At 42.9% G+C, this 26,892-nt stretch overlaps 1 protein-coding gene across 1 annotated transcript; it reads right to left on the reverse strand.

Moving 5' to 3' along the window:
- Nucleotides 1-10,967: 10,967 nt before the first annotated feature.
- LOC135513489 (cytosolic phospholipase A2-like) lies at nucleotides 10,968-13,135 on the reverse strand. Its single transcript, XM_064936365.1, has 3 exons — nucleotides 13,078-13,135; nucleotides 12,479-12,679; nucleotides 10,968-11,517 (listed from the first exon to the last, which is right to left on the reverse strand). Exons 2-3 carry the CDS (start codon nucleotides 12,635-12,637, stop codon nucleotides 11,257-11,259), a joined length of 420 nt encoding a protein of 139 aa, XP_064792437.1. The 5' UTR covers nucleotides 12,638-12,679; nucleotides 13,078-13,135; the 3' UTR covers nucleotides 10,968-11,256.
- Between the last annotated feature and the right edge of the window lie 13,757 nt (nucleotides 13,136-26,892).

A 26,892-nucleotide genomic window follows, 5' to 3' on the forward strand; every position in this document is an offset into this window, starting at 1 on the left:
CTACAACAAAGAAAGACTTAAATACATGTAATTTTGTCCGTGACATCCTATGGAGGACTGCTCTTTATGAGGAGAACCAATATGGCGTCTGCTGGCTTCAATAAGGTTTGATTTGATTTGACTTGGAATGAGAAAGCAATGTAACAGATGAGGGGTCAGACGAGGGAGGAGGAGGTCTAGCTACTCTAGCTGAGTATTGTTGGATTACAGTAGTTGATGGAGGGGCTCTATGCTAGGCTAGGTGCTCTAGGGTGTAGGGCAGGACTAATACAGGGTCTACTGTAGAGGCTCTAGGGTGTAGGAGTAGTACAGGGTCTACTGTAGAGGCTCTAGGGTGTAGGACTAGTACAGGGTCTACTGTAGAGGCTCTAGGGTATAGGAGTAGTACAGGGTCTACTGTAGAGGCTCTAGGGTGTAGGACTAGTACAGGGTCTACTGTAGAGGCTCTAGGGTATAGGAGTAGTACAGGGTCTACTGTAGGGGCTCTAGGGTGTAGGAGTAGTACAGGGTCTAATCTTGAGGCTCTAGGGTGTAGGAGTAGTACAGGGTCTACTGTAGAGGCTCTAGGGTGTAGGACTAGTACAGGGTCTACTGTAGAGGCTCTAGGGTATAGAAGTAGTACAGGGTCTACTGTAGGGGATCTAGGGTGTAGGAGTAGTACAGGGTCTAATCCTGAGGCTCTAGGGTGTAGGAGTAGTACAGGGTCTACTGTAGGGGATCTAGGGTGTAGGAGTAGTACATGGTCTACTGTAGGGGATCTAGGGTGTAGGACTAGTACAGGGTCTACTGTAGGGGATCTAGGGTGTAGGAGTAGTACAGGGTCTACTGTAGGGGATCTAGGGTGTAGGAGTAGTACAGGGTCTACTGTAGGGGATCTAGGGTGTAGGAGTAGTACAGGGTCTACTGTAGGGGATCTAGGGTGTAGGAGTAGTACAGGGTCTACTGTAGGGGATCTAGGGTGTAGGAGTAGTACAGGGTCTACTGTAGGGGATCTAGGGTGTAGGAGTAGTACAGGGTCTACTGTAGGGGATCTAGGGTGTAGGAGTAGTACAGGGTCTACTGTAGGGGATCTAGGGTGTAGGAGTAGTACAGGGTCTACTGTAGAGGCTCTAGGGTGTAGGAGTAGTACAGGGTCTACTGTAGAGGCTCAAGGGTGTAGGAGTAGTACAGGGTCTACTGTAGAGGCTCAAGGGTGTAGGAGTAGTTCAGGATCCCGCCTGTCTTCAGGAAACATTGATGTTGCCAAGTTCCGATCTTGATGGAGCGCTCGCAGGTCCCCAGCAGGTCGTTGGAGTTGACGTCGCTGTCGTACACCTCCAACCTCAAGATGTTGTTCTCACGGGCGTTGAGGTAGCTGAACTCCTCCTTCCAGCTGGGGTCGTGGTTGTTGTTCTTCACCTCTGTCCTCCCGAGAAAGCCGTAAGCTCTGAACACCTGGATAATAATGAGAATGATTATGATCATAGAGTTAGTTAGAGGAAACATCATGGATATAATATCCCTATGAGGATACATTAGTGTATGCTAGCATAGCACAATGACTGGAAGTCTACAGGTAAGCTAGCATACCTAGCTCGCGTTAGCTCGAAAAACTAACGGTAACTTCTTTCATACGCCACTCAGAGGCATAAAAATGGTATCGACGAGTTCATCTGACTCTGGGTAAATAGAAAAAAAGAATCTCCAGAATCTCGCGGTATCCCTTTAAAGTAGTCAACTGAGTGGGTATGGTCGTCACTAGTTACCACAGCCACAAAGTCATAAACCCTACCTATATCTACAAATTATCTTCGTAAAAATCTGATTTTAAACCCAACCCCAACCCTAACATTAACGGTAACCACACTGCTAATCTAATGCCTCACCCTAACCTTAAATGAATGCATACATTATTTTGTGTGGCTGTGGCATCTTGTAGAAACCAGTGGGTAATCCTATGGGTTGGGAGTGATCAGCCAAGGAGAGCAGATCAGGAGAGCAGATGATCAGCAGAGAGCAGATCAGGAGAGCATTGTCACTTTCTTCAAACTTTGGATATAAGTAAATTAATGACACACGATTTGGTTCAGGACTCCAGCCCTGCAGGTAGCAGTAAATTACATATATAAGCTTTGTGAAAATTGCCTACTTAAAAATGGAGATGGCTTTAATGGCACTGCCCATGCTCAGATACAAAGACGAGTCCTCTAACTAACTCTATGAATTTTGATATTAATGATGAAAATTATCCTAATATTTTTTTACCTTTATTTAACTAGGCAAGTCAGTTAATAATAAATTCTTATTTACAAAGACAAACCCTCCTCTGACCCAGACGACGCTGGGCCAATAGTACGCCGCCCAATGAGACTCCCAATCACGGCCGCTTGTGATACAGCCCGGGATCGAATAATCTTAACATCACACATCAGCTATCATGGTGGACAGGTGACTCAGGTGAGGAGAGATTTACCTCGACGTAGGCATCAGGGGTCCCTAGCAGGCTGCTGTGCAGGTCAGTGGCATGGAGGTTGAACACCTTGAGGACCATAGGTTCCTCTGCTGCATAGATCTGGACCACAGTCAGAACACACACCACCAGCAGGCACCACAGGAGAGAGGAGGAGGACATGTCTCTCAGTCAGATAGGGCTTGATCCGCGGAGGGAAGACAACTAGAGAGAGAGGGGGGATAGGGAGATGAAATTAGAAAATATAAGCACATCACCTGTTTCTCTAAGAGCATGTCACAGAGCAAGAAGAGCAAGAAAAGAGAGACATTAAAATAGATAAATAATTAGAAGATAGAAGGAACAGGATATATCAGGACCCACTGGTCACAGTTCAAAGTCTACTTCTGATTTACATTTGGTTCGTTGGATTTAGGTTACATTGATTACTTTTTGCAAATTCAGAATTCCACGTTAAAGTCATCACATAGATTTTTGTGGAAACAATGTTGATTCAACCACTTTTTGCCCAGTGAGTTCTTTACACAATGTCCATTTTCAAATATAATACATTATAAAGTAAACTCTCGTTACATGACTCCTAAAAGCTCACAATACCTGTGTTCTGTAGAGTCTGGAGACGAGTCTGTCTGCCTCAGGGGGAAACAACCACTTCTGGTTTTTCCTATGCCCTCTCACTGTTTATAAAGACCTCACATGTGCATCCACAATATACCCTCAACACACTCAAACAGATTCTTTGTCCCAAATGACACCCTATTCCCTACATAGTGCTCTACTATTGACCAGAGCCCTATAGATCCTGGTCAAAAGTAGTGCACCATCTAGACCAGGGTGTCATTTGGGACACAGGGGGCCAATGGAGACAGGTGGCCTGTTCTCAGTGATGCCTCAACCAATGAGATAGCACTCTGTTGCTAAACAACAGCAACACCTACAAGTATTATTGACCTCTGATGCTGATGAATGAAGGCCAGGCTTTTGAATTAACACTTTGTGGGCTAGTTTTCTGGACACAAATTAAACTTGGTCCTGGACTACAAAGAAAAGCCCTTTCAACAGGGATTCTACATTAAGTGGGCTTTTAATTTCAGCATTAGGCTTAATCTGGGAAATCAGTCCTCAATGCTCATAAAGAGAAATCCATGAAAATTCAAATTCATAATCACTGACATATTAAGATAAAAAGTAAACACTTTACGTGATGAAATAAATATCCAGACTGAGACCATAACACTGAGATGCAGGTTTCTTTATTGATGCCAACGTCATATCAGATGAGTGATCCAATATTCAGTAGGTACAAGGTCACAGGGAGCATTTGGCATATGCTCAGTTATTGGGGTTAGTTCATTAACAAATGCACTTAAATATGACAATCAGACATTGTGATAGGGGTGAGTACATGGTATGTGCGTCTCTTAGGTCAAGAGGGTGTTTGGAATGAGCGTGGGGTCAGAGGTCAAAGGTCAGCGTCGTGTAACGGTTGAGGTCCTGCTGGTCAGGGGCATAAAACAGAGTTTCATAACATTCAGTCCTGAAGACTGGGGAGTTAAAACCAATCACATTTAATAAAGCACATTGCATGCATGTCATTGTATATGCGGGTCTAAGGGGAAAAAAATGAAATCAGATTTGAAATGTCATTTCACATGACTGGAGACGTTACAAGAACGTTTTTTAATAGCACACAAACGACCAAAATGGCTCCTCCGTCATCGACATACTGAGATGAGTTAAACAAATGTCGCCGTCTTAAAATGCAACCCTGTAGCATAGGCCAATAAAAAGTATGGATACACAGATTGTATGAGGATGAAATTGTACTTCACCAACATTCCAGTGGCACTGAGTCATCCTGTAATGGGTGTGTGTTGGTGGCAGGGAAGTGTTGGTGGCAGGGAAGTGTTGGTGGCAGGGAAGTGTTGGTGGCAGGGAAGTGTTGGTGGCAGGGAAGTGTTGGTGGTAGGGAAGTGTTGGTGGCAGGGAAGTGTTGGTGGCAGGGAAGTGTTGGTGGCAGGGAAGTGTTGGTGGCAGGGAAGTGTTGGTGGCAGGGAAGTGTTGGTGGCAGGGAAGTCAGGAGAGTGAGCTTGGTATAAACAGAGCAGTTTAATAAATGCTTAAAAAACACAAACTCCAAAAACCAATATATACAAAAATAATATAAATGGGTACAAAACCCATCACACACCAGAACATGACTTGCACAAAACATACAACAAACAATCACTGACAAACACATGAGGGGAAACAGAGGGTTAAATTCACAACATGTCATTGATGGGATTGAAACCAGGTGTGAAGTAAGACAAGACAAAACAAATGGAAAATGAAAAATGGATCAGCGAAGGCTAGAAGGCCGGTGATGTCGACCGCCCGAACAAGGAGAGGGGCCAACTTCAGCGGAAGTCGTGACACATCCAAACTGTTTTTTTCCCCGCAATTGCATTTTTTATATTATGAAATGCCTTTTAGCTGCTGACTGCTGTTCATTGACAGACACTTTGACAGCTACATTGACAACTACATTGACAGACACATTGACAGCTACATTGACAGCTACATTGACAGCTACATTGACAGTCTCATTGACAGCTACATTGACAGCTACATTGACAGCCACTTTGACAGCTACATTGACAGCTACATTGACAGCTACATTGACAGCTACATTGACAGCTACATTGACAGACACATTGACAGCTACATTGACAGACACAACTCAACAGTCAGCTGTTCGATATTTGCCCCATGGGCTGCTCAATTGTGGGATTCCTGACATTAGGCCTATATGTGCCATGGCTAAATGATGCTCTCTGGTGAAGTATTTTCAATGATTTCATTTATTTCTGTACAGACAGGAGCAATTAGGCCTTTATCATTTAACAAATGTATTTGACTTGATCTGCAGCACTTACAGTTTATTGTGGCTATGTTTTCATCCCCAAGGCCAAATAATCAACACTTCTTGTTATTCAAAAAGAAAGGAGGACCAAGGCGCTCATCATATAATTAATTACAATGCCTTTATTATTATGGCACGTTCAATAGAAACAAAAAACGACGCGTTTCTGCTGCATGGCCTTCGTTAGGGAGGACAACAACAACAAAAAGTACTACCTTTTAGTCTTCTGATACTTCTAGCTTGGAGTTGTATTTTTATGATAACTTAGCTACAGTATTTCACCTTTTAATGTGTATAGTATTGCTTACTAGGTGTATCCAATCAATTTTGTAACCACTCCCTCTTCCAATTAGGGCTAATTGGAAAAGCTGTTCAAAAGAGGACATTGTATTCCTTTATATTTTATTCTGTCCTCCCCGACGAAGGCCATGCAGCCGAAACGCGTCGTAAAAAAAAAAACAAAACTTTGTTTCTATTGAACATGCCATGCTAATAAAGGCATTTTAATTACTTATATGAAGAGCGCCTTGGTTCTCCTTTCTTTTTGATGACCAATTCATCCCTTTTACCAAAGAGCACCTTCTTTCTATCTACCAAAATATACTATTGTGTACCTTAGTAGCGCTTCCCTTCCTCCTCTTTCTATTTCTTGTTATTTGTTCAATGGATTGTGGTCAGGATCCCATGAGGTTATTGCATAGGTACGCCTCCTTTTATAATAACATCCTATTTAAAACAGTCTATCAGCAAGTAGCCTACAATTTCAAGAGAGTGAAGTCAGTAAGACAATGAACAGGTATTTGTATCTTGTCAATAATTTAATTTATTTATTATTTTTATTATTTTTCATCATGTATAATAACCAGTGGAGATGCCTAGTGGAGCACAATGTTATATTATTACATCATCATGTATTATAACCAGTGGAGAAGCCTAGTGGAGCACAATGTTATATTATTACATCATCATGTATAATAACCAGTGGAGAAGCCTAGTGGAGCACAATGTTATATTATTACATCATCATGTATAATAACCAGTGGAGTCGCCTAGTGGAGCACAATGTTATATTATTACATCATCATGTATAATAACCAGTGGAGAAGCCTAGTGGAGCACAATGTTATATTATTACATCATCATGTATAATAACCAGTGGAGAAGCCTAGTGGAGCACAATGTTATATTATTACATCATCATGTATAATAACCAGTGGAGTCGCCTAGTGGAGCACAATGTTATATTATTACATCATCATGTATAATAAGCAGTGGAGAAGCCTAGTGGAGCACAATGTTATATTATTACATCATCATGTATAATAACCAGTGGAGAAGCCTAGTGGAGCACAATGTTATATTATTACATCATCATGTATTATAACCAGTGGAGAAGCCTAGTGGAGCACAATGTTATATTATTACATCATCATGTATTATAACCAGTGGAGAAGCCTAGTGGAGCACAATGTTATATTATTACATCATCATGTATTATAACCAGTGGAGTCGCCTAGTGGAGCACAATGTTATATTATTACATCATCATGTATAATAACCAGTGGAGAAGCCTAGTGGAGCACAATGTTATATCATTACATCATCATGTATAATAACCAGTGGAGAAGCCTAGTGGAGCACAATGTTATATTATTACATCATCATGTATAATAACCAGTGGAGAAGCCTCGTGGAGCACAATGTTATATTATTACATCATCATGTATAATAACCAGTGGAGTCACCTAGTGGAGCGCAATGGAATTTCTTGGCATCCCTTGGCATCCATGAATACATGCTACTGCCTTTCACAAAAAATAATAGATACAAATGATATACTTACTCATGATATACTTCAGTCTTCATAAAGCATGTATTTTTTACCATATTTGTTGTTGTTGAAATAACAGCTAGCCTACAATTTGACGAGGTGCTTATCATCTTTAGCGTGGCAGAATTCTCATCATTATTACTCACCTGTTAGTCCCAGACTCCCAGTAACCAACCAGTAACCTCTCTCTTAAAGCTCATTGGAGGAGAGGATCCAATGTCCCTCCCATGGACCTTCTCCTCCAATGATCTTTAAGAGGAATTAAGGAAACAATGAGGGAGGAAGCAAGGATTTGACAGCCAGTAATGTTTTCATACACAGCCAGCCCAATGTCTCCATAAAGGGGAGGTTACTAGTTCTTTACAAGGCATTCATCCCAAATGGCACCCTATTCCCTATATAGTGCACTACTTTAGACCAGGGCCCATAGAGTGGGTAGTGCACTACACAGGGAATAGGGTGCCATTTGGAACACAAACAGGGACTAATAAGCTGAGTGACGTATCATGTGTCATCATGACGTATTCCCACGGCAACACGTTGTTCCACACCTGTGATTGTTCAAGCTGGCCTGAAATGTGATTGGTGCACCTCATTCCAACATTGTTTCATTTAAAACATGTTTCCTTACAGCACAAGAAGAATCCAGTTTAGCTATTTGTACATCTGGTTGGGTATACCAAAAATAGCTGAATACTACTTTCTTATTTAATCACAATCCCCCCAAAACAACAACGTTCTTTGCAGGGGAAATGCTATATTATTGATTGTTTACATTTTTAACTGTTGTGAAAGAGAACCAATGTTGAATCATGAAGAGCTAATTAGATACTATGACAGTAAACAAACACATTTAGCTTAAAAGGTTTTCTTAATTTCTCTCTCTAGGAATTGTATTATTTTTCTCATCGACATTCCGTTTTCTCTAACAGAGGTTCAATTACCTTGTTGAAATCATAATTCCACAGTTTTATTGACAATTTGTGGCTAAAGTCCAGTCTCCAAACTAAACATGGTAAGAGACTATGATTGAAAAGATGTAAGCCTCATGTTGTCAAATTGTAGGCTAGCTGTTATTTCTATAACATGAATATGGTAATTTGGTATTTCAGTGAAGAACTAGAGAGAGCCAGACTGAGACCATTGTGCAGGGAAACAAGATTTGTGTTAATTGATGTCATACTAAAGTGAGGATCAGAGCAGGCCAGACACAGTGACAGCAGGCCAGACACAGTGACAGCAGGCCAGACACAGTGACACCAGGCCAGACACAGTGACAGCAGGCCAGACACAGTGACAGCAGGCCAGACACAGTGACAGCAGGCCAGACACAGTGACAGCAGGCCAGGCACAGTGACCGGGCCAGACACAGTGACAGCGGGCCAGACACCAGTGAGTGACAGAGGTTAACTCATTCACTACTGCAGTTCTAAGGTAAATGTGTAGACACTAATTACAATACACTAACTGTAAGGTGGAGGTGGAGTTTTGTACTGCTCAATGTTCTAGAATCGAGTCTGTTATGATGGGCCTGAGGATGAGGTCAGGGGGAGGACGGTTTTTCAGCTCAGTTTGAGGAGAATGAGAAATCCATGTCAGAGGAGAGGGGTTAGATGGGGGCCGGATGTTGTTGTTGGTAAGAGCAGGCATACTCTCTCGTTGAGGGTGTAAGGAATCAATATTGTGTATAAAACCCTAGATGACTACAATTGGCCGCTGTTTGGAAGCCACTGCGCAGCCATTCAACTCCTTCACCATTGTAAAAACAATTTGGGATTATATAGAAAGCATTTATTGTTGTCAACATTTGTTTTTGCCAAGTATAATCTATTATATATGCCTTAATGCATACTTTTAAAGTATAATAAAGTAGCGTTTTTAGAGAGTACCAATGTTACTGTCCCCACTACAACAAAGAAAGACTTAAATACATGTAATTTTGTCCGTGACATCCTATGGAGGACTGCTCTTTATGAGGAGAACCAATATGGCGTCTGCTGGCTTCAATAAGGTTTGATTTGATTTGACTTGGAATGAGAAAGCAATGTAACAGATGAGGGGTCAGACGAGGAAGGAGGAGGTCTAGCTACTCTAGCTGAGTATTGTTGGATTACAGTAGTTGATGGAGGGCTCTATGCTAGGCTAGGTGCTCTAGGGTGTAGGGCAGGACTAATACAGGGTCTACTGTAGAGGCTCTAGGGTGTAGGAGTAGTACAGGGTCTACTGTAGAGGCTCTAGGGTGTAGGACTAGTACAGGGTCTACTGTAGAGGCTCTAGGGTGTAGGACTAGTACAGGGTCTACTGTAGAGGCTCTAGGGTATAGGAGTAGTACAGGGTCTAATCCTGAGGCTCTAGGGTGTAGGAGTAGTACAGGGTCTACTGTAGGGGATCTAGGGTGTAGGAGTAGGAGTAGGTCTACAGGGTCTACTGGACTAGGGGGTCTATCTAGGGTGTAGGAGTAGTACAGGGTCTACTGTAGGGGATCTAGGGTGTAGGAGTAGTACAGGGTCTACTGTAGGGGATCTAGGGTGTAGGAGTAGTACAGGGTCTACTGTAGAGGCTCTAGGGTGTAGGAGTAGTACAGGGTCTACTGTAGGGGCTCTAGGGTGTAGGAGACTAGTACAGGGTCTACTGTAGGGGCTCTAGGGTGTAGGACTAGTACAGGGTCTACTGTAGGGGATCTAGGGTGTAGGACTAGTACAGGGTCTACTGTAGGGGATCTAGGGTGTAGGAGTAGTACAGGGTCTACTGTAGGGGATCTAGGGTGTAGGAGTAGTACAGGGTCTAATCCTGAGGCTCTAGGGTATAGGAGTAGTACAGGGTCTACTGTAGGGGATCTAGGGTGTAGGACTAGTACAGGGTCTACTGTAGGGGATCTAGGGTGTAGGAGTAGTACAGGGTCTACTGTAGGGGATCTAGGGTGTAGGAGTAGTACAGGGTCTACTGTAGGGGATCTAGGGTGTAGGAGTAGTACAGGGTCTACTGTAGGGGATCTAGGGTGTAGGAGTAGTACAGGGTCTACTGTAGGGGATCTAGGGTGTAGGAGTAGTACAGGGTCTACTGTAGGGGATCTAGGGTGTAGGAGTAGTACAGGGTCTACTGTAGAGGCTCAAGGGTGTAGGAGTAGTACAGGGTCTACTGTAGGGGATCTAGGGTGTAGGACTAGTACAGGGTCTACTGTAGGGGATCTAGGGTGTAGGACTAGTACAGGGTCTACTGTAGGGGATCTAGGGTGTAGGAGTAGTACAGGGTCTACTGTAGGGGATCTAGGGTGTAGGAGTAGTACAGGGTCTACTGTAGGGGATCTAGGGTGTAGGAGTAGTACAGGGTCTACTGTAGGGGATCTAGGGTGTAGGAGTAGTACAGGGTCTACTGTAGGGGATCTAGGGTGTAGGAGTAGTACAGGGTCTACTGTAGGGGATCTAGGGTGTAGGAGTAGTACAGGGTCTACTGTAGGGGATCTAGGGTGTAGGAGTAGTACAGGGTCTAATCCTGAGGCTCTAGGGTGTAGGAGTAGTACAGGGTCTACTGTAGAGGCTCTAGGGTGTAGGAGTAGTACAGGGTCTACTGTAGAGGCTCTAGGGTGTAGGACTAGTACAGGGTCTACTGTAGGGGCTCTAGGGTGTAGGACTAGTACAGGGTCTACTGTAGGGGATCTAGGGTGTAGGACTAGTACAGGGTCTACTGTAGGGGATCTAGGGTGTAGGAGTAGTACAGGGTCTACTGTAGGGGATCTAGGGTGTAGGAGTAGTACAGGGTCTAATCCTGAGGCTCTAGGGTGTAGGAGTAGTACAGGGTCTAATCTTGAGGCTCTAGGGTGTAGGAGTAGTACAGGGTCTACTGTAGAGGCTCTAGGGTGTAGGACTAGTACAGGGTCTACTGTAGAGGCTCTAGGGTATAGAAGTAGTACAGGGTCTACTGTAGGGGATCTAGGGTGTAGGAGTAGTACAGGGTCTAATCCTGAGGCTCTAGGGTGTAGGACTAGTACAGGGTCTACTGTAGGGGATCTAGGGTGTAGGAGTAGTACAGGGTCTACTGTAGAGGCTCAAGGGTGTAGGAGTAGTACAGGGTCTACTGTAGAGGCTCAAGGGTGTAGGAGTAGTTCAGGATCCCGCCTGTCTTCAGGAAACATTGATGTTGCCAAGTTCCGATCTTGATGGAGCGCTCGCAGGTCCCCAGCAGGTCGTCGAAGAAAATGTCGCTGTCGTACACCTCCAACCTCAAGATGTTGTTCTCACGGGCGTTGAGGTAGCTGAACTCCTCCTTCCAGCTGGGGTCGTGGTTGTTGTTCTTCACCTCTGTCCTCCCGAGAAAGCCGTAAGCTCTGAACACCTGGATAATAATGAGAATGATTATGATCATAGAGTTAGTTAGAGGAAACATCATGGATATAATATCCCTATGAGGATACATTAGTGTATGCTAGCATAGCACAATGACTGGAAGTCTACAGGTAAGCTAGCATACCTAGCTCGCGTTAGCTCGAAAAACTAACGGTAACTTCTTTCATACGCCACTCAGAGGCATAAGAATCTCGCGGTATCCCTTTAAAGTAGTCAACTGAGTGGGTATGGTCGTCACTAGTTACCACAGCCACAAAGTCATAAACCCTACCTATATCTACAAATTATCTTCGTAAAAATCTGATTTTAAACCCAACCCCAACCCTAACATTAACGGTAACCACACTGCTAATCTAATGCCTCACCCTAACCTTAAATGAATGCCTACATTATTTTGTGTGGCTGTGGCATCTTGTAGAAACCAGTGGGTAATCCTATGGGTTGGGAGTGATCAGCCAAGGAGAGCAGATCAGGAGAGCAGATGATCAGCAGAGAGCAGATCAGGAGAGCATTGTCACTTTCTTCAAACTTTGGATATAAGTAAATTAATGACACACGATTTGGTTCAGGACTCCAGCCCTGCAGGTAGCAGTAAATTACATATATAAGCTTTGTGAAAATTGCCTACTTAAAAATGGAGATGGCTTTAATGGCGCTGCCCATGCTCAGATACAAAGACGAGTCCTCTAACTAACTATGAATTTTGATATTAATGATGAAAATTATCCTAATATTTTTTTACCTTTATTTAACTAGGCAAGTCAGTTAATAATAAATTCTTATTTACAAAGACAAACCCTCCTCTGACCCAGACGACGCTGGGCCAATAGTACGCCGCCCAATGAAACTCCCAATCACGGCCGCTTGTGATACAGCCCGGGATCGAATAATCTTAACATCACACATCAGCTATCATGGTGGACAGGTGACTCAGGTGAGGAGAGATTTACCTCGACGTAGGCATCAGGGGTCCCTAGCAGGCTGCTGTGCAGGTCAGTGGCATGGAGGTTGAACACCTTGAGGACCATAGGTTCCTCTGCTGCATAGATCTGGACCACAGTCAGAACACACACCACCAGCAGGCACCACAGGAGAGAGGAGGAGGACATGTCTCTCAGTCAGATAGGGCTTGATCCGCGGAGGGAAGACAACTAGAGAGAGAGGGGGGATAGGGAGATGAAATGAGAAAATATAAGCACATCACCTGTTTCTCTAAGAGCATGTCACAGAGCAAGAAGAGCAAGAAAAGAGAGACATTAAAATACATAAATAATTAGAAGATAGAAGGAACAGGATATATTAGGACCCACTGGTCACAGTTCAAAGTCTACTTCTGATTTACATTTGATTCGTTGGATTTAGGTTACATTGATTATTTTTTGCAAATTCAGAATTCCACGTTGATTCAAAGTCATCACATAGATTTTTGTGGAAACAATGTTGATTCAACCAGTTTTGGCCCAGTGAGTTCTTCACACAATGTCCATTTTCAAATATAATACATTATAAAATAAACTCTCGTTACATGACTCCTAAAAGGTCATAATACCTGTGTTCTGTAGAGTCTGGAGACGAGTCTGTCTGCCTCAGGGGGAAACAACCACTTCAAGTTTTTCCTATGCTCTCTCACTGTTTATAAAGACCTCACATGTGCATCCACAATACACCCTCAACACAGAGGCTTTGTACCAAATGACACCCTATTCCCTACATAGTGCTCTACTACCCTACATTTTACTCTACAAAAGTAGTGCACTATCTAGGCCAGGGTGTCATTTGGGTCACAAGTAGAGGGCCAATGGAGACAGGTGGCCTGTTCTCAGTGATGCCTCAACCAATGAGATAGCACTCTGTGTTGCTAAACAACAGCAACACCTACAAGTATTATTGACCTCTGATGCTGATGAATGAAGGCCAGGCTTTTGAATTAACACTTTGTGGGTTAGTTTTCTGGACACAAATTAAACTTGGTCCTGGACTACAAAGAAAAGCCCTTTCAATAGGGATTCTCCATGAAGTATGCTTTTTAGTTGAGCATGGCCTTAAGCCAAATACATTTAAACTTAGTTTTTCACAATTCCTGACATGTAATTCTAGTAACAATTCTGTGTCTTGCCCTGTTTTAGGTCCGTTAGGATCACCACTTCATTTTAAGGATGTGAAATGTCAGAATAGTAGTAGAGAGGTTGGTGGGTTCGCCTTCTGACATCCAGTGGAACAGTTATCTACATTGTGTCCACAGTGTTAGTTATCTACATTGTGTCCACAGTGTTAGTTATCTACATTGTGTCTGTAGTGTTATCTACATTGTGTCCATAGTGTTAGTTATCTGCATTGTGTCCATGGTGTTGGTTATCTACATTGTGTCCATAGTGTTAGTTATCTACATTGTGTCCATAGTGTTAGTTATCTACATTGTGTCCATAGTGTTAGTTATCTACATTGTGTCTATAGTGTTAGTTATCTACATTGTGTCTATAGTGTTAGTTATCTACATTGTGTCTATAGTGTTAGTTATCTACATTGTGTCCATAATGTTAGTTATCTACATTGTGTCTATAGTGTTATCTACATTGTGTCCATAGTGTTAGTTATCTACATTGTGTCTATAGTGTTAGTTATCTACATTGTGTCCATAGTGTTAGTTATCTACATTGTGTCTATAGTGTTAGTTATCTACATTGTGTCTTTAGTGTTATCTACATTGTGTCCACGGTGTTGGTTGTCTGCATTGTGTCTATAGTGTTGGTTATCTGCATTGTGTCCATAGTGTTAGTTATCTGCATTGTGTCTATAGTGTTGGTTAACTGGCGGTGTGGACACGTTGTGGATGGCTGGCACTGTGGACGCAGTGTGGATGGCTAGCAGTGTGGACACATTGTAGATATCTGCATTGTGTCTATAGTGTTAGTTGTCTATATTGTGTCTATAGTGTTAGTTATCTACAATGGATGTCATAAGGTGAATTCACCAATTTGTAAGTCGCTCTGGATAAGAGCGTCTGCCAAATGACTTAAATGTAAATGTAAATGTATTTATTTCATCACTTTCCCAGTGGGTCAGAAGTTTACATACAATCAATTCGTATTTGGTAGCATTGCCTTTAAATTGTTTAACTTGGGTCAAATGTTTCGGGTAGCCTTCCACATGCTTCCCACAATAATGGGTGAATTTTTGCCCATTCATCCTGACAGAGCTGGTGTAACTGAGTCAAGATTGTAGGCCTCCTGGCTCGCACACACTTTGTCAGTTCTGCCTACAAATGTTCTATAGGGTTGAGGTCCATTTTTTGTGATGGCCACTCCAATACCTTGACTTTGTTGTCAAGAAGCCATTTTGCCACAACTTTGGAAGTATGCCTGGGGTCATTGTATATTTGGAAGACCCATTTGCAACCAAGCTTTAACTTCCTGACTGATGTCTTGAGATGTTGCTTCAATATGTCCACATAATTTTCCTCCCTCATGATTCCATCTATTTTGTGAAGTACATCAGTCCCTCCGCAGGAAAGCACCCCCACAACATGATGCTGCCACCCCCGTGCTTCACGGTTGGGATGGTGTTCTTCGGCTTGCAAGCCTCCCCCTTTTTTCCTCCAAACATAACGATGGTCATTATGGCCAAACAGCTCTATTTTTGTTTCATCAGACCAGAGGACATTTATCCAAAAAACCGTAGTCTGGCTTTTTTATGGTGGTTTTGGAGCAGTGTCTTCTTCCTTGCGGAGCGGCCTTTCAGGTTATGTCGATATAGGACTTGTTTTACTGTGGATATAGCTACTTTTGTACCTGTTTCCTCCAGCATCTTCACAATGTCCTTTGCTGTTGTTCTGGGATTGATTTGCACTTTTCGCAACAAAGTACGTACATCTTTAGGAGACAGAACGTGTCTCCTTCCTGAGCAGTATGACGGCTGCGTGGTCCCATGGTGTTTATACTTGCATACTATTGTTTGTACAGATGAATGTGGTACCTTCAGGCATTTGGAAATTGCTCCCAATGATGAACCAGACTTGTGGAGGTTTAAAATGTTTAACTGAGGTCTTGGCTGATTTCTTTTGATTTTCCCATGATGTCAAGCAAAGAGGCACTGAGTTTGAAGGTGGGCCTTGACATCCATCCACAGGTACACCTCCAATTGACTCAAATAGTGTCAATTAGCCTATCAGAATTTTCTGAAATTTTCCAAGCTGTTTAAAGGCACAGTCAATTTAGTGTATGTAAACTTCTAATCCACTGGAATTGTGACACAGTGAATTATAAGTGAAATAATCTGTCTGTAAACAATTGTTGGAAAAATGACTTGTGTCATGTACAAAGTAGATGTCCAACCAACTTGACAAAATTACAGTTTGTTAACAAGAAATTTGTGGAGTGGTTGAAAAATGAGTTTTAATGACTCCAAACTAAGTGTATGTAAACTTCCGACTTCAACTGTATGTGTTGTGATAATTGCGTTGTTTGCTCTATAACCTGTTACTTCATATGCCTTGCGGCCCTCATATATTGGCCTGAAGACCGATACAATAAGAAGACACAGGGAAAGAATGAATTCAACCACACATTTGTTTAATCTTAAAACCAGAGAGCGACCTCTATCCAGTGAAGTCCACAAAACATATTGCATGTAACAAACAGCTCCATGACCTACAGCAGCAGGGTCAAGCAAGTTAGTGTTGGACATTTTTGGACTACTAAACAACTATTGATTTAGAACCACGGAGAGTTTCCTTAAATCTCAAAGAAAACAGGCGCTGCCTCCACTAATTCCAGCACAGTTTCAACATGATCAAATCACCTCTGCTTAGTCTAATACAGTGACAACTAAAAACAATTTTGTCCAATCAGCCATGGCAGTCCATGGTTCTGATCTCTCTCTCTCTCTCTCTCTCTCTCTCTGTTCATGCAGAGCCCCTACAGTAGATCCTGTATTACTCCTACACCCTAGAGCCTCTAGTGTTGACCCTGTACTACTCATACACCCTAGAGCACCTAGCCTAGCATAGAGCCCCTCCATCAACTACTGTAAGCCAACAATACTCAGCTAGAGTAGCTAGACCTCCTCCTCCCTTGTCTGACCCCTCATCTGTTATATTGCTTTCTCATTCCAAATCAAACCTTATTTGCCAAATGAGCCGAATACAACAAGTGTAGACTTTACCGTGAAATGTTGACTTACAAGCCCTTAACCAACTGCAGTTCAAGAAGAGTTAAGAAAATATTTACCAAGTAGACTAAAATAAGAAGTAACACAATAAGAATAACAATAACGAGACTATACAAAGGGGGCACCGGTACCGAGTCAGTGTGCGGGGGTATAGGTTAGTTGGGTTAGTTAGAAATGGCCTTGTTTTTTAAAGAAAAACACATTTTTTGTCCATTAAAACAACATCAAATGGATCATAAAAACAGTGTAGACATTGTTAATGTTGTAAATAACTATTGTTGCTGTAAATGGCAGATTTTTTTTATGGAATATCAACATATGCGTACAGAGGCCCATTATCAGCAACCATCACTCCTGTGTTACAATGACATGTTGTGAAGAGGTGTCTCCAGGATGCTGGCCTTCAATGCAGAGTTTCTCTGTCCAGTGTCTGTGTCCTTTTGCCCATCTTAATCTTTTCTTTTTATTGGCCAGTCTGAGATATGGCTTTTTCTTTGCAACTCAGCCTTGAAGGCCAACATCCCGGAGTCGCCTCCTCACTGTTGACATTGAGACTGGTGTTTTGCGGGTACTATTTAATGAAACTGCCAGTTGAGGACTTGTGAGGTGTCTGTTTCTCAAACTAGACACTCTAATGTACTTGTCCTCTTGCTCAGTTGTGCACCGGGGCCTCCCACTCCTCTTTCTATTCTGGTTAGAGACAGTTTGGGCTGTTCTGTGAATGGAGTAGTACACAGCCTTGTACAAGATCTTCAGTTTCTTGACAATTTCTCACAAAGAATAGCCTTAATTTCTCAGAACAAGAACAGACTGACGAGTTTCAGAGGAAAATGCTTTGTTTCTGGCCATTTTGAGCCTGTAATCGAACCCACAAATGCTGATGCTCCAGATACTCAACTAGTCTAAAGAAGGACAGTTTTATTGCTTCTTTAATCAGAACACCAGTTTTCAGCTGTGTTAACATAATTGCAAAAGGGTTTTCTAATGATCAATTAGACTTTTAAAATGACAAACTTGAATTACCTTACACACTGTGCCATTGCTGATAATGGGCCTCTGTACGCCTACGTAGATATTCCAATAAAAATCTGCTGTTTTCAGCTCCAGGCTGTTTTTGACCGTTCTCACCATCCTTCGCCTTTGCCTCTTCGATATTTTACTTGGTCTGCCACTTCTGGCCTTAACAAGAACTGTGCCTGTGGTCTTCCATTTCCTGGACACTGACAGCTTAAATCTCAGCGATAGCTTTTTGTAGCCTTCCTTTAAACCATAATGTTGAACAATCTTTGTTTTCAGGTCATTTGAGAGTTGCTTTGAGGCCCCCATGTTGACACTCTTCAGAGGAGAGTCAAAGAGAACAACAACTTGCAATTGGCCACCTTAAATACCCTTTCTCATGATTGGATGCACTTGTCTATGAAGTTCAAAGCTTAATGAGCTCACCAAACCAATTGTGTGTTCCAATTAATCAGTGCTAAGTAGTTACAGGTATTCAAATCAACAGAATGACAAGTGTTCCCACATTTTTGCATAGCCTATTTTTCACATCTGATTTAATTTCATACAACTTAATATTGCTACACTAAAAATCTTTGTCTGGAAAATACCCCGGTACTCAGCTTTTATTAGAAAATGAATGGCATGCCACTGTGATCATTTTCTGTGACGACAGAGTAAATTATTATGCAGACTCAGAGGGGTGCCCAAACCTTCTTAGAGACCCCAAACTTTTGATCGGTAGTGTAGGTGGGGGTGACTATGCATAGGTAATAAACAGCGAGCAGCAGCAGTGCACAAAAGGGATCGGGGTCAATGTAATGCTTGGCCCCAGTGATGTACTGGGTCGTTCACTCTACTCTCTGTACCGCCTTGTGGTCAGCAGTTGCCATACCAGGCGGCAATGCAACCGGTCAGTATGCTCTCGATGGTGCAGCTGTATAAATCCTTTTGAGGATCTGAGGACCCATGCCAAGTCTTTCCAGTCTCCTGAGGGGGAAAGGTTTTGTCGTGCCCTCTTCATGACTGTCTTGGTATGTTTGGACTATGATAGTACGTTGGTGATGTGGACGCCAAGGAACTTGAAACTCTTGACCCGCTCCACTACAGCCCCGTCGATGTTAAAGGGGGCCTGTTCAGCCCGCCTTTTCCTGTAGTTCACAATCAGCTCCTTTGTCTTGCTCACATTAAGGGAGAGGTTGTTGTCTTTGCACCACACTGACAGTTCTCTGACCTCATCCCTATAGGCCGTCTCATCGTTGTCGGTGATCAGGCCTACCACTGTTGTATCATCAGCAAACTTAATGATGGTGTTGGAGTCGTATTAGGCCACGCAGTCGTGGGTGAACAGAGAGTACAGGAGGGGACTAAGTACACACCCCTGAGGGGCCCAATGTTAAGGATCAGCGTGGCAGAAGTGTTGTTGCCTACTCTTACCACCTGGGGGCGGCCCGTCAGGAAGATCAGGATCCAGTTGCAGAGGCAGGTGTCTAGTCCCAGAGTCCTTAGCTTAGTGATGAGCTTCACGGGCACTATGGTGTTGAACGCTGAGCTGTAGTCTATGAACAGCATTCTCACATAGGTGTTCCTTTTGTCCCTTTTTGTGGGAAAGGGCTGTGTGGAGTGAGATTGAGATTGTGTCATCTGTGGATCTGTTGGGGCGGTATGCGAATTGGAGTGTGTCTAGGGTGTCCGGGAGGATGCTGCTGATGTGAGCCATGACCAGCCTTTCAAAGCACTTCATGGCTACCGACGTGAGTGCCACTGGGCGGTAATCATATAGGCAGGTTACCTTCACTTCCTTGGGCAGAGGGATTATGGTGGTCTACTTGAAACATGTAGGTATTACATATTCGGTCAGGGAGAGGTTGAAACTGTCAGGGAAGACACTTGCCAGTTGGTCTGCGCATGCTTTGAGTACACCTCCTGATAATCCATCTGGCCCAGCAGCTTTGTGAATGTTGACCTGTTCACGCTTTAATATTTTGTTATCCTAGGCTCCTGTCTAAAACGCTTGCTCGCTAGCCTACCTTATTTTCATGGGCAACGATGAGCCAGCTAGTTAACATTAACCTGATGTGCCTTTCTCATGGCACCCAAGTTATCCGAAGGCCTCGTGCCACTTTATAAAGCCCCCGCGGCATGCAGAATACGCTCATATTAAACCACATGTGGTTTGTTCCCAGTGGTATCTTGCACCAATATGAACACAAGGTGCATCCCAAATGCCACCCTTTTCCTTATTTAGTGCACTACTATGCACCCTGGTTAAAAGTAGTGTACAAAGAGAATAGGATGCCATTTGGGAACCCTCTCCTGCCAAGAGATTTTAAAAACAAGCTAAATGCCAATCTGATGTTTAATCCTACATAAGCAAACAATAAAGTCAACATCAGGTAATCTGATGCGGTTTAAACTGCATTTGCATTTTGCTTAAAGCTGTTTTCTAGTGAACTGTGTTTTCTCGTCAGGACACTGTTGTTCAGAGCAATGTTGCAAATGTCAGAGACGGACAGAAAGGTTTATACAAATCTCTGATGTTGAAAATGAAACGTTAGCCTAAAAGAAATGTGAGACAATGTCTAGATGCTTTTTATAGTGGAGATCAAGTTTATAAATTGCCTGGCTGGTCTGATGAGACTGTGGATTGAGCAGTCAGATGGAACAGAGTAAATAGGCCTTTCAACATCATAGATTTAGCCGGTGGCAACTTCTGGAATAGACACTGGCTGGAATGCGCTTTTAACCAATCAGAATTGAGGAACTGACCCACCCATTGTAAAACAAGGTAATAAGGAATGTGTCACCCATTTCCTAAGTCCCATCGCTACAGGCCAATAGCAGAAAAAGATGGACAGGACCTCTTATTGGGCTGTGTCTGAAAACAGCACTAGCTGTCAAAATCCTTGCTTCCTATGTCGTTGTTTCCTCAGTTCCCCTCAAAGTGTACTGGCAAAGAGTAGAGGGTCCAAGGTCCCATGGTTCTCTTCCTCCAATGAGCTTTTTTATTTCTTTACATTTTATTTCCCCTTTATTTAACCAGGTAAGCCAGTTGAGAACAAGTTCTCATTTACAACTGCGACCTGAACAAGATAAAGCAAAGCAGTGCGACAAAAACAACACAGTTAAACATAAACAAACGTACAGTCAATAACATAAATGAACAGAAAAATATAAGAAATCTATGTACAGTGTGTGCAAATGTAGAAGAGTAGGGAGGTAAGGTAATAAATAGGCCATAGTGGTGAAATAATTACAATTTAGCATTAACACTGGAGTGATAGATGTGCAGATGATGATGTGCAAGTAGAGATACTGGGGTGCAAAAGAGCAAGAGGATAAATAACAATATGGGGATGAGGTAGTTGGGTGGGCTATTTACAGATTGGCTGTGTACAGGTACAGTGATCGGTAAGCTGCTCAGACAGCTGATGCTTAAAGTTAGAGAGGGAGATATATAGTGCCTTGCGAAAGTATTCGGCAAAAGTATTCGGCCCCCTTGAACTTTGCGACCTTTTGCCACATTTCAGTCTTCAAACATAAAGATATAAAACTGTATTTTTTTGTGAAGAATCAACAACAAGTGGGACACAATGATGAAGTGGAACGACATTTATTGGATATTTCAAACTTTTTTAACAAATCAACAACTGAAAAATTGGGCGTGCAAAATTATTCAGCCCCCTTAAGTTAATACTTTGTAGCGCCACCTTTTGCTGCGATTACAGCTGTAAGTCACTTGGGGTATGTCTCTATCAGTTTTGCACATCGAGAGACTGACATTTTTTCCCATTCCTCCTTGCAAAACAGCTCGAGCTCAGTGAGGTTGGATGGAGAGCATTTGTGAACAGCAGTTTTCAGTTCTTTCCACAGATTCTCGATTGGATTCAGGTCTGGACTTTGACTTGGCCATTCTAACACCTGGATATGTTTATTTTTGAACCATTCTATTGTAGATTTTGCTTTATGTTTTGGATCATTGTCTTGTTGGAAGACAAATCTCCGTCCCAGTCTCAGGTCTTTTGCAGACTCCATCAGGTTTTCTTCCAGAATGGTCCTGTATTTGGCTCCATCCATCTTCCCATCAATTTTAACCATCTTCCCTGTCCCTGTGTTCAGGGTGATGAGCTGTGTTGCTTTTACGCCAAACATAACGTTTTGCATTGTTGCCAAAAAGTTACATTTTGGTTTCATCTGACCAGAGCACTTTCTTCCACATGTTTGGTGTGTCTCCCAGGTGGCTTGTGGCAAACTTTAAACAACACTTTTTATGGATATCTTTAAGAAATGGCTTTCTTCTTGCCACTCTTCCATAAAGGCCAGATTTGTGCAATATACGACTGATTGTTGTCCTATGGACAGAGTCTCCCACCTCAGCTGTAGATCTCTGCAGTTCATCCAGAGTGATCATGGGCCTCTTGGCTGCATCTCTGATCAGTCTTCTCCTTGTATGAGCTGAAAGTTTAGAGGGACGGCCAGGTCTTGGTAGATTTGCAGTGGTCTGATACTCCTTCCATTTCAATATTATCGCTTGCACAGTGCTCCTTGGGATGTTTAAAGCTTGGGAAATCTTTTTGTATCCAAATCCGGCTTTAAACTTCTTCACAACAGTATCTCACAACAGTATCTCGGACCTGCCTGGTGTGTTCCTTGTTCTTCATGATGCTCTCTGCGCTTTTAACGGACCTCTGAGACTATCACAGTGCAGGTGCATTTATACGGAGACTTGATTACACACAGGTGGATTGTATTTATCATCATTAGTCATTTAGGTCAACATTGGATCATTTAGAGATCCTCACTGAACTTCTGGAGAGAGTTTGCTGCACTGAAAGTAAAGGGGCTGAATAATTTTGCAAGCCCATTTTTTCAGTTTTTGATTTGTTAAAAAAGTTTGAAATATTCAATAAATGTGTTCCACTTCATGATTGTGTCCCACTTGTTGTTGATTCTTCACAAAAAAATACAGTTTTATATCTTTATGTTTGAAGCCTGAAATGTGGCAAAAGGTCGCAAAGTTCAAGGGGGCCGAATACTTTCGCAAGGCACTATATATATATAGTATATATATAGTATATATATATATATATATATGGCTCCAGGTCATCTACAAGACCCTGCTAGGTAAAGTCCCCCCTTATCTCAGCTCGCCAGCAGCAAGAGCGACATCATTGATGTATACATAGAAAAGAGTCGGCCTGAGAATTGAACCCTGTGGCACCCCCATAGTGACTGCCAGAGGTCCCTCCAATTTGACACACTGAACTCTATCAGAGAAGTAGTTGGTGAACCAGGCGAATCAATCATTTGAGAAACCAAGGCTATTGAGTCTGCCAATAAGAATGTTGTGATTGACAGAGTCAAAAGCCTTAGCCAGGTCGATGAATATGGCTGCACAGTAATGTCTCTAATCGATGGCAGTTATGATATCGTTTAGGACTTTGAGCATGGCTGAGGTGCACCCATGACCAGCTCTGAAACCAGTTTGCATAGCAGAGAAGGTACGGTGGGATTCGAAATGGTCGGTAATCTGTTTGTTGACTTGGCTTTCGGAGACTTTAGAAAGGCAGGGTAGAATAGATATAGGTCTGTAGCAGTTTGGGTCTAGAGCAGGGGTGTCAAAGTCAAATGGACGGAGGGCCAAATAAAAAATTTAGCTACAAGCCGAGGGCCGGACTGTTCGAATGTTCATTGAAAATTTTTTAAATGACGCATATAGTCTAGTGAACCTAATTGAACCTACTGAAAACCTAACAAATATATTCCAATATGATCAGATAAATAAAGCAATATTTTCTTATGGCTCTGTCAGTAATCTTTAATTTTCAACAGACACAAAAGACAAATTTCCTTTATATAAAAATCCCCATAACATGAACATTAAATGAAAGAAACCGGTATTCAAGGCACCATCAGTAGCCTATATTTTCTATTTTAGCAAAAGTGGGCTAAATTTACTTCAAAGAAAAAAACAATAATAGCAATTTTCTATCATCCACTCAACTGAAATATTTTTAAAATATAATTGGATTGAAATACAATAAAATAAAGTGCAAAAATCTATTAATCAAAAACAACACTTTGTTTAAGGAGAAGTAACATGCAGTGAAAACAAATATTAAACTTTAACTTTTAAACTTGAACTGAGTAAAAACTCTAAATATGTGATTGCACAGTAATGTTCACTTGTTTGAGGTTGAGGGTGATACTTGGTGGTGTCCCATCTTTTCCACAAGTTCATCAATGTTCGGGGTAAGGCTCTGAGCTGAGGAAATCCTCAGAATTGAGTGGAGGTGTTCAGCAGTAAGTCGACTTCTGTGTGATGTTTTGTTCAGGTTCATCAAAGAAAAAAGTTGTTCACACAGGTATGTGCTGCCAAACATAGACAACGTTTGAGCAGCCTGGATGCGCAGCTGGGGCATTGTGTCGGGGAGGAAACGGGCGAACTCCGCAGCACCCACTGCCGCATATTTTGCCCTCAGTGCATCATTGCATTGGAGGTCAATCAACTCCATTTGGAGGTTTGGTGGTGAGCTTTCCACGTCAACAGCAAATGGGTTACCGAGCAGTTCCAACCTGCTTTTTTGTGCTTCAAAGTCAGCAAATCGGCGTCGAAAGTCAGCGGCAAGCATACCTATTTTATCAGCCAACTGTGCGCTCGGGAACGCACTGGTAGAGAGCTTCTCTTTCATGGTCTGGCAGCTGGGAAAGTGGCTCAAATTTTCTTTCCGCATCTGCGTCTCCCACAGAGTCAGTTTGGTTTTAAATGCCTTCACTGTACTGTACATATCAGAGATGACATGATCCCGACCCTGCAGCTGCAAGTTCATTGCATTCAGATGACTCGTAATGTCACACAGAAAAGCCATTTCACACAGAAACATTTCGTCTCGGAGTTGTGTTGTGTCTTTCCCTTTGCTGTCCAAGAACAGACAAATCTCCTCACGAAGCTCGAAACATCTTTGAAGCACCTTTCCCTGGCTTAGCCATCGCACCTCTGTGTGATAAGGCAAATCACCATGCTCCGTTTCTAACTCCGTCAGAAATGCCTTGAACTGGCGGTGATTCAAACCTTTGGCTCTGATAAAGTTAACTGTGCGCGTGATGATGCTCATTACATGCTCCATTTTCAAGGCTTTACCGCACAACGCTTCCTGGTGTATGATACAATGATAAGCTGTCAGCTCACCTGTCGCGTTTTCCTCTTGCATCTTTTCCCGTATCTTCGCCACCAGTCCGCTCCTGTGTCCACACATCGCAGGTGCTCCGTCGGTTGTCAAACCCACGAGTTTTTCCCAAGGCAGCTCCATCTCATTTACACATCTTGACACCTCTTCATACAAATCATGCCCCGTAGTTGTGCCATGCATAGGACGTAAAGCCAAAAACTCCTCTGTCACGCTTAGGCTGGAGTCCACTCCGCGGATGAAAATTGACAACTGGGCAATGTCAGAAATGTCGGTGCTCTCATCCACAGCCAAGGAATATGCAATGAAATCTTTTCCCTTTTTCACAAGCTGCTCTTTTAGATTGATGGACAACTGGTCTACTCTCTCGGCAATGGTGTTTCTGCTCAGACTCACATTTAAAAAGAGTTGCCTTTTTCTGGGCAAACTTCGTCACAAACTTTAATCATGCAGTTTTTGATGAAATCCCCCTCCGTAAATGGCCGGGCTGATTTAGCGATCTCTTCTGCCAAAATAAAACTGGCCTTGACAGCAGCCTGGCCTTGTGATTTGGCTTTTTTGAACAGAGCCTGTCGAGATTTGAGGCCTCGTTTTAATTCCTCTGCCTTTTGTAGCCTTTGTTCCATGTCCATATTCTTGTTTTTGTCCGCGTGTTTCGTTTCATAATGTCGTCTCAGATTATACTCTTTCAGTACCGCCACACTTTCTCCACACAGAAGACACACAGGTTTTCCAGCTACCTCCGTGAACATATACTCCGACTCCCACCTTGTTTGAAACCCCCGGTTCTCAGTGTCCACCTTCCGTTTTGCCATTTTTGATGGGTATCTGAAAGTTAATTTTACTGTGATGCTGACGACTGCTGTGCCAATAAATATTGAAATGAAGCAGCCTACTGCTCGGTGCGTCACCGTTGCATTGTGGGAAATGTAGTATTGGTGCGTGTAAAAGATCTGCGGGCTGCCGGCTTGCTGCGGTCTGCGGGCCGGTTCTAATAATAAATCAAGATCATCCCAGGGGCCGTAAAAAACCTTCTCGCGGGCCGGATGTGGCCCGCGGGCCTTGACTCTGACATATGTGGTCTAGAGTGTCTCCCCCTTTGAAGAGGGGGATGATCGCGGCAGCCTTCCAATCTATGGGAATCTCAGACGATACGAAAGAGAGGTTGAACAGGCTAGTAATAGGGGTTGCAACAATTTTGGGAGATCGTTTTAGAAAGAGATGGTCCAGATTGTCTAGCCCGGCTGATTTGTAGGGGTCCAGATTTTGCAGCTCTTTCAGAACATCAGCTATCTGGATTTGGGTGAAGGAGAAGTGGGGGAGGCATGGGCGAGTTTCTGTGGGGGGGTGGAGGGCTGTTGATCGGGGTGGGGGTAGTCAGGTGGAAAGCATGGCCAGCCGTAAAGAAATGCTTATTGAAATTCTCAATTATAGTGGATTTATTGTTGGTGACAGTGTTTCCTAGCCTTGTGGGCAGTGGGCAGCTGGGAGGAGGTGCTCTTATTCTCCATGGACTTTACAGTGTCGCAGAACGTTTTTGAGTTTGTGCTACAGGATGCAAATTTCTGCTTGAAAAAGCTTGCATTAGCTTTCCTAATTGCCTGTGTATATTTGTTCCTAACTTCCCTGAAAAGTTGCATATCACAGGGGCTGTTTGATGCTGATGCAATACGCCACAGGATGTTTTTATGCTGGTCAAGGGCAGTCAGGTCTGGAGAGAACCAACCCCATATCTCCCAGCTACTTACTCCCTTGCAGATGACGACAGCCTCCGTAGACATGGACTTGGGGTAGGACACGTTGTGCTCCATGATGGACTGGAACAACTCATCTTCATGACTATATGACTATATATATATATATATATGACTATATATGGCTCTATATCTGTTCCTGGTTCTACATTTTTTGAATGGGGCATGCTTATTTAAGATGGTGAGGAAGGCACTTTTAAAGAATAACCAGGCATCCTCTACTGACAGGATGAGGTCAATATCCTTCCAGGATACCCGGGC

Source organism: Oncorhynchus masou, chromosome 25, assembly GCF_036934945.1.
Source record: "Oncorhynchus masou masou isolate Uvic2021 chromosome 25, UVic_Omas_1.1, whole genome shotgun sequence".
Lineage (NCBI taxonomy): Eukaryota > Metazoa > Chordata > Actinopteri > Salmoniformes > Salmonidae > Oncorhynchus > Oncorhynchus masou.

What these genes read in the sequence shown, in the direction of transcription:
- LOC135513489 (XM_064936365.1), bottom strand. Translation starts at nt 12,637, where the DNA reads ATGTCCTCCTCCTCTCTCCTGTGGTGCCTGCTGGTGGTGTGTGTTCTG. An exon ending in CCCCTGATGCCTACGTCGAG is followed by an intron (nt 11,518 to 12,478) that starts GTAAATCTCTCC and finishes ATTATTATCCAG; the next exon opens with GTGTTCAGAGCTTACGGCTT.